This window comes from Prenolepis imparis, unplaced genomic scaffold (genome assembly GCF_030444845.1).
Source record: "Prenolepis imparis isolate NDT839.2.m4 unplaced genomic scaffold, iyPreImpa1.0 SCAF_13, whole genome shotgun sequence".
Lineage (NCBI taxonomy): Eukaryota > Metazoa > Arthropoda > Insecta > Hymenoptera > Formicidae > Prenolepis > Prenolepis imparis.
Window position 1 is genome coordinate 11,334,055 of NW_028141171.1, and position 8,535 is coordinate 11,342,589.

The 8,535-nt window shown below is 29.0% G+C and overlaps 1 protein-coding gene across 5 annotated transcripts in view; it reads left to right on the forward strand.

Annotated features, from left to right (window-relative positions):
* The window catches only part of LOC145944590 (ATP-binding cassette sub-family G member 4), a 32,640-nt gene extending 26,362 nt beyond the window's left edge, over positions 1–6,278 (forward strand). For all 5 annotated transcript variants that reach the window (XM_083053001.1, XM_083052996.1, XM_083052998.1 and 2 more), the window contains 8 exons: positions 516–661; positions 2,183–2,421; positions 2,637–2,933; positions 3,231–3,394; positions 3,559–3,727; positions 3,824–3,924; positions 4,006–4,347; positions 4,434–6,278. In XM_083053001.1, the coding sequence (XP_082909127.1) occupies positions 516–661; positions 2,183–2,421; positions 2,637–2,933; positions 3,231–3,394; positions 3,559–3,727; positions 3,824–3,924; positions 4,006–4,347; positions 4,434–4,592 (1,617 nt within the window). In that variant the 3' untranslated portion in view covers positions 4,593–6,278. The remainder of the gene's footprint in view (positions 1–515; positions 662–2,182; positions 2,422–2,636; positions 2,934–3,230; positions 3,395–3,558; positions 3,728–3,823; positions 3,925–4,005; positions 4,348–4,433) is intronic.
* Positions 6,279–8,535: the final 2,257 nt, after the last annotated feature.

An 8,535-nucleotide genomic window follows, 5' to 3' on the forward strand; every position in this document is an offset into this window, starting at 1 on the left:
AAACTTACTAAATAAAAAATGACACGTTGATTGGTTATCAGTTATCTAATTAGTTATAAACATATTATTTTTTAATGAAAGTATTATTAATTTATGTTCACTTGTCAACTTATGACACTTATGTTGATTTGTCATCAACTGTCAATTGTCAATTGTAATTACCAAAATATACATATATTTCTATGTAAAAAACAAAATTTCTTTGTTATTTGTTATTATAAATTTTAAAAGAATTAACAAACAAAATTTTAATTTAATAGAAATAATATTTTTAAAAATTAACTTTTGATTTAACTTTAATTAATTTCATTTTAACTTAACTTTAACTGTGTTAGTTTTCTGTTCATGCAACTTTTAACTTAACTAAATTAATTTTATAAGCAATTGGCTTAAACTTAACTTAGTTTAAAAAAATCATTAACTTACCCAACCCTGTCTATTTTTCATTCTCAATCAAAGTCAATTCATATATATAATACATAATTTTGTCGATTCATTAAAACTTTCTTCTACAGATTCAAGAAATCCTTGAAACTCTCGGCTTGTCTGAGCACCGTCGTACCATGACCTCGAATCTGAGTGGTGGTCAGAAGAAAAGGCTTTCTATCGCTCTGGAATTGGTCAATAACCCTCCTATAATGTTTTTCGACGAGCCAACTAGGTGAATATGCAAAATAATTATGACTTACTGGTCATAAATGATTCGATAATTAATTCTATATATCTATCATCTTAACACAGATAAACATACATTTATCCGTATGACAAAATCATTAAAAATTCTTATTATGCGATTGATAAATTATATTATCTATATATAAATAATGTCATTTTTTCATAATAATTTAAATTTTCCAAATATAAAACTTTTTTAATTCTCTGAAAATAAATTTTACGAATAAGCTGATTTACTGTTAATGAAAATAAAGAATAAAAAGAATAAAAAAATTCCAGTTAATTAGGCAACTCGGAGGAAATCTGGTAATAATCTCTTTTACTTTCTCCAAATCACGGAAGAAAGACTACTCCGCCTTTAAATAATTTCCTTGATCTTCGGCTCTTGGCACGGCCAATGTCAATGAGATTTACTTGTCATTTTGTATCTCAAGTCTGCGAAAACATATGAATTTTTCAGGTTTCAATGTAAATGTCATATGTCGCACATTGAGTTTCTCTTCCTTGTAACTTTCTATCGTGATCCTGATTTAAAACTGTATGAAATAAATCTGCAGGACTTATTATAATAATAATAATTAATTATATTTTTTCCTTAAAAATACAATATCCATTACAAAATTTAATAAATTTACGTTAATTTATCTTTTATTTTTCATTATGGCGGGAGTGTTAAAATCGACATACTTAATCTTAGTTAAGTGAGATATACAAATATTAAATGAATATATGAAATATCTCACAGCTTTAAGATACAAAAGATTATATAGTAGCCGGAGAAAGTAAATGCTTGGTTTTTTGAAATGTTCTTTTTTCGCCGGCAACTTTCACTGAAACGGTACGGCAGAATTTTTACATCCAAACAGTATAATTCGCTATAGCTCGTGTTATATAAATTATCAAACACGATGACTTTGATAAATGACGATCTCATTTATTTACATACCAATGCAAGAAATTTCCATATTCATATCATTTAAAGTTTTAAATCGATTTCCTGACCCTCAATGTCATACCTCTCCTTAAAACATTTCTTTATTGTTCGACCAGTATTATAAGGATCAGTTAGTTTTTTCAAATTTTTTTGCAACTGATAAAATGCGACATAGGTGATTGGCACCTGGTCTTTTCAAGGTCTATACTGGATCAAGAACTTGGCTTCATAAAAATGTCACAATCACTTGGCACCGCTATTTATTTATGTTAATCATTGCGGATGTTTAAGAATCAATTAAAAATATACCGTTAATACGTATCAATTAATGGATATTTTATGCAGTTAACGAATATTTTTTATTTATTTTTTAATCAAAATCTTTACACGGTGCAAAAAAATTGCAAAAAGATCACGTCAAATTGTGAAGTTCTTTTTTTCCCAGAATATTTTACAGCTTTTTTTATGCTAACTTTACACAAACGAATGTACACAGACGAATAAAAAAGAACGCGAAAAAATTGAAGCATGGTAATTTAGCGATACTGATTAATTTTATCTGGTTGTTTACAGCGGCTTGGATTCCTCGTCTTGTTTCCAATGCATTTCATTGTTGAAGACACTGGCACGAGGCGGTAGAACGATAATCTGTACCATTCACCAGCCCAGTGCAAGACTTTTCGAAATGTTCGATGCTCTCTACACGTTAGCCGAAGGTCAATGCATTTATCAAGGCTCCACATCGCAACTAGTGCTTTTCCTAAGGACAATTGGCCTTAATTGTCCAAACTACCATAACCCAGCCTCATTTAGTAAGTTATATTAAATAAAAAATCTAATTCCTCAACGCCAGTGTTTTATGATAACCATCATGTTGAAAAGAAAAATAAATTGAAGAAAATAATTCACACATAAGTACAATAGAATTAAATCTAAAATTTTTCTATTTATTGTGAATCCGATATATTCCTTGCGATTTCTGTGTGTGACAATTGTAACATAATCTTTATCACAATTTATTTTGCAGTCATCGAGGTATCATGCGGCGAATATGGCGATAATATCAAGACCTTAGTAAATGCGATAAACAACGGCAAGTACGATATACGCGATGGACATCCGTTTCCCGAAACGAAGGAAGAGATGAACAATTGCGCCGCCTCTACGGGAATTTTGAAGAATGGCGATAGCATAGAAAAAATTAAAGTCAAAGACAAGAATGACATCAATAATCTAGAGGAGAAGTTTGCGGGAGAGAAGCCAAACGAGATTAGCAATGGGAAACTTATATCGGGCTACGCTACGAATGACATTGCTAAACAAGGTATTAACGCTCTTTTTTTAGGTCTCTATAATAAACCGCAACATGACATGACGATGATTCGCAACTCAATTGTGTAAAGATGACTTTTCAACTGATATAATTTATTGCAATTAGATACATAAATAGCACACATACAGTTATAAAGAGCCTATATGTCATGTTTTTATTTCATTTAAATTTCAACTAGTTATTTCATCCAGTGATTATATTTTTTGAATGTAACGTCGAAGAACTAAAATTGTTCGCGTACATTGATGATCGTAATAAAGTAATAAAAACATCGAATTAATATTTTAGCCTTGGATGTGGCAATATCTGTAGATACAGATAAGAAGGACAATGCCAACGTGGCTCTGCTCGACGAGTCTATTGCAGTAACGCCTGAAAGATATCCTACGTCCGAATTGTTGCAGTTTTACATCGTTCTGAAGCGTGCTTTACTCTTCAGTCGTAGAGATTGGGTAGGTATTTGGGAAGAATCGGACTATCCGCTTATTCGCAATCTGTAAACGTTTTAACGTATAATATTGCGCGGTTGATTATATTTCTCTTTCACTTCTAAATAATATGTTTTTCAATTTTTTTTCAAAATATATTCTAATTTCTAATTTTTTTATATTCGTAGACTCTTATGTACCTTCGACTCTTCGCTCATCTTTTAGTAGCGTTATTAATCAGCGCCCTATATTACGATATCGGAAATGATGGCGCCAAAGTACTTAGCAATCTCGGATTCCTGTTCTTCAATATGCTATTTCTTATGTACACTTCCATGACAATCACCATTCTGTCCTGTAAGTTGTCGAATTTGTGCTTATCTGCTTTGCGACAAAAAGTAATAACTTTCACATCATCTTTAAGAAATCTGAACTATCGATTTTTATTTTTAGTCCCGCTGGAACTGCCTGTACTTTTGAAAGAGAACTTCAACAGATGGTACTCTCTCAAATCATATTATCTCGCAATTACTATTTCTGATATACCGTTTCAGGTAAGATCGCTAAGCTTTATCAAGTATAACAGCACGCGTTTCTCTATAGCGAACAAATGATTATCCTTCGATTTCTTTCAGACTATATTTTGTATTATGTACGTCACTATCGTGTATTTCATGACGAGCCAACCGGCGGATCTGACGCGATACTTCATGTTCGTGGGTACTTGTCTGCTAATTTCTTTCGTCGCGCAATCGGTGGGTCTCGTAGTCGGCGCCGCGATGAACGTGCAAAACGGCGTGTTCCTGGCACCGGTAATGTCGGTGCCGTTCCTCCTTTTCTCAGGATTCTTCGTCAGTTTCGACGCGATTCCTGTCTATCTACGATGGATCACGTATCTCAGCTACATTAGATATGGTTTCGAGGGAACCGCTTTGACAATTTACAGCTATGGTCGAGAGAAACTGAAGTGTTTCCAGGTAGGATTAGATATTAGGCATTACTGAACATTGACATCAATCGCAGATCGCACGGTCAGTTGCAATATAATGCTTGTTTTCTCTAGGTATATTGCCACTTTAAAAATCCGGAAATGACACTGGAGGAATTGGACATGCTCGATGCCGATTTTACTTTAGATATTCTAGCTCTTCTTCTCATATTCGTCGTGCTTCGAATCGCCGCGTATTTCTTCCTTCGTTGGAAGATTAAGACCGCTCGGTAAATAAATTTTCTCGATACGCGCAAATTATTGTAAGATACTGTAAAATGATGAAGATTTGGGTTGCGATGCCTCACACACAAAACAATCAAAAGATAAGAAAGTTTGTACGAAGATTTTCGTGGCATTTCTCAGTGAGAATTCTCGTGGCGTTAACTATTCTCTGTCGAGAAAAGGTTTGCATTAGGCTTGTAAAAGTACCGCAAAGTATGACTTATTCTCCTTCATGTTTTATGGTTGCTAAATTTAATTGATATAAGAACACAATACTAACGTAACTTATTTATATTTTTAGTTTAGTTTATAACGACAACAAATAATAGTTACAATTGTAATATATTTGTTCAGGGTACTATTCTGTAGTACACGCACACATACACATACAGAGTATATGTATATATATATACTATATACGTACATTTTATCTATACATATACATATATGTATATATTTTCCTTTTTTTATTATGTCAGCAACATTCTCGTTAAAACGCAACCGAGTACGCGTGTCGAGCTTAGATTTATTGTCGACTAAATCCAAACGTTCGTCGCACGATGCGATTAGACAGAAAAGTGAAGTGAAAAGGATCAGTTCGCATGTAATTTTTAAGAATTAAAAAAAAATAGTGAAGAGGGTTTATATCAATTGCCCTTGATCGTGTCTATCTTCCATGAACGAATACGAGGCCTTAATCGATTATGTATTTCACGAGCGACCACTCTATTCTATCCACCACAATGGCTGTGAGCTTAATAATGCAAAAAAAAGATGTTAGAGAAAATCAAATGCAAATACTCATGTTCTTAAAATTATCTAGGACAAAATGATGCGTCCGAGATGATTTACAAGCACACGAGTTTATCTTGCCAGATATTAATTTTATAAGTTGAAGGCCAAATGTTATTAATGCTTTATAGAAGAGAGCAGCCCTTATGTCAAAACGAGCATTTATGTGTTCCTAAGTAAAAGTCCAATTCTCGTAAATATAATGAATAAATTATTTCTGTTATTCTGTACTGGTTGATACTCAAAAACTGAGATGTGCAAATCAAACTTTCTTAATGGAATTAACAGAAACAAAATGGTCATTTTGTGATAATCATTTTTTTTCTACTAATTTTTGAAAACGAATTTATTAAATTGATTCGTTAATATATATTTATTGAATTGTTAATATCTTCCAGACATAGAATGTGTATGTTGCTAGACTATTCTTGTAAATAAGCGTAAATTCTCGATTTTATTATAGTGTTAAAAGTTATGAAACAGAAATTAATTAAACTTTTGGAGATGTGAAAGAAAAACCGTATTTTAAATGTACTTTACAATTCTGCATATATATAAAATTTCCGTTTGTTCTCAAAATTTATTAAAGTTACAAATTTTCGAAAGTATATCATGTCGCTTATCTAAATATCTTTTATGAAAATCAGTGATTAAATTAAAACTTCATTAATATGATTATATACGGCGCTCAAATAAAAATGAAACTATTTTTACGATATAATATATATTTATCTAGATAAAACAAACAATAAATGATCGATCGAAGATATATAATCAATTGTTAATACACTTTTATAAAATAAGGTGCATCGAGATGCGTGTACCTGTACTGGTTTGGCATAATCATTGCTATAGTTTATACTGCACATGTATAAAATATAAAAAAATATGCTTTTCATAATACTTGTATACGTTTCAATTATTTTTTCCCCCTCATATCCTTATATCTCATCGTATTAAATACATATTTATTATGCTATATTTATTATTAATTTATTATATATATATATATATATATATTTATTATTCTATTTATAATCAAAGAGTATCAATCTTAAATATACAATACAAACATAGTCGTATATATTATGTATCTGTAAAAACAATCTTTTTAAAGTTCTTTACTTTTTAATTAAAATACCTAACCTTTTATTTCTCAATATATATATATATATATATATATATATATATATATATATGTATAGTATGTAAAAACAATCTTCTTAAAGTTTTTTACTTTTTGATTAAATATCCGCTAGGAATTTTTATTTGCGTTTTCTTATATAAAAATATTAATGCACTGCTAGCAAAACTTTTTATCTCTCAATATGGATACTTTATATATTCTATATAAAAACGTAAAGTATTCCACATATAATTATTACTATTTATATTCTTACTTACATTGCATTATATATTATACACGATATTTTATTATAAAATCATCATTTATCATTAATTTGACATTTAATTGTATCAGTTTAATTGTATCAGTTTAACAGAAGGTATTATTGCATTAATTCTTTTGTAAGAAGAATTATACATGTCAAATTAATAATAGAATCTATAAATAAAAAGATAACAATACTTTTCTCTCTCTGAAACAAATTATATATATTGCGTTTTAAATAAAATAAATGATTCAACATTGTCTTTCGTATATGTGCACAGATAGATTTATAATTTATATATAATTTTTATTAATTATATAATTTTTATATAATTTATATAATTTTATATTATATTATGAATTCGTGAATCATCAATGAGAGATAATTAATAGAAAAATAAAAAATTTTTAGTATTTATCGTTCGAGACAATTGCATGTTTTCAAACATGTTTACATTTCTTTTTCTTGACATGTAGTTTAAAGTTTCTTATGCAGCTGATAATTATATCTTACTATTTCATATCTTATCAATTGTCCATAATTGCCTATATTTTTAATAATCGATGTAGATTGACAGCGAAAAACGTAGATACATTTCTAGAAAAAAATTATCAAAAAAATCTTTAGTATCGATTATTATTCAAGACATTTAGGTATTAGTAAATTGCATGTTTTCAAAACATATTTGTTTTCAAAATACATTTTCTTTTTTTTTTTCTCGGCACAGCTCTATTAAGTATATAACTGCCTTTATTACCCATAATTGCTTGTATTTTTAATAATAGGTATAATTTTTAATAATCAATATAAATAATAGCGAAGAACGTAGAGGTGTACATTTAAAAAAAAAATGATATTTCCTATTTAAACTAATAATTATATAGTATAACTGTGTAATATGTACGTGTAATATAAATTGTATCATTAAAGCACAAATTATAATATCATATGCGATATATTTTTCCTAAATAGTATTAATATGTTCTATTAATTATATTATTATTACATAGTGTATTCTATAATCAATCTGTATATATTATTAATACATATATATATATATATATATATATATATATATATATATAATCAATGCCCTGATATTTTTCAAGATGCATAACAATTTAAATATGTAATAATAATTGACAACCGATATGACAATCACATCTGACAACAATAATCCTCATCATGCTATGGCTAGATCCAAATGTTAGATGAACTCATAAGCAGCACAGATAGTATATTTTTATACAATTTGACAAAAACATTAATCGATAACGGTAATGAACAATTATTTTTGTCATTGCTGCGTATTTCTTTGGAAACGATAGATAACAGTAATGAAAAAGATTAAATGTGACCCGTAATACGAACGTTAAAATTATAACGAAGAATTTTTTGTTATAATCATCTTCGTTCTAAATAATTATGTGTCATGTTTTGTATCAAATACCAGTTTATTGCAGCAACTCACGCCATAAAGATTTATCATCAATTTTTCAATCTATGTATAATTCATTGACATTCTTCGTTGCAATCTTGATACTAATTTTAAGTTTTATAATACTCTGGTAGTAAATAACCGATAGTGAAAAACTCGCAAAACATAAGTATCCGCTCTATCATTAACGATGAGCGAAATTTGTGTAAATTTTCATAAAAACAATTATTATAACTAAATCAATTACTATCTACTATGCAATACAATTAATAATTAAACTTTAATGCATATTTTTGAATGCGATCAAAGTCATTAATTTGAATTTATATGC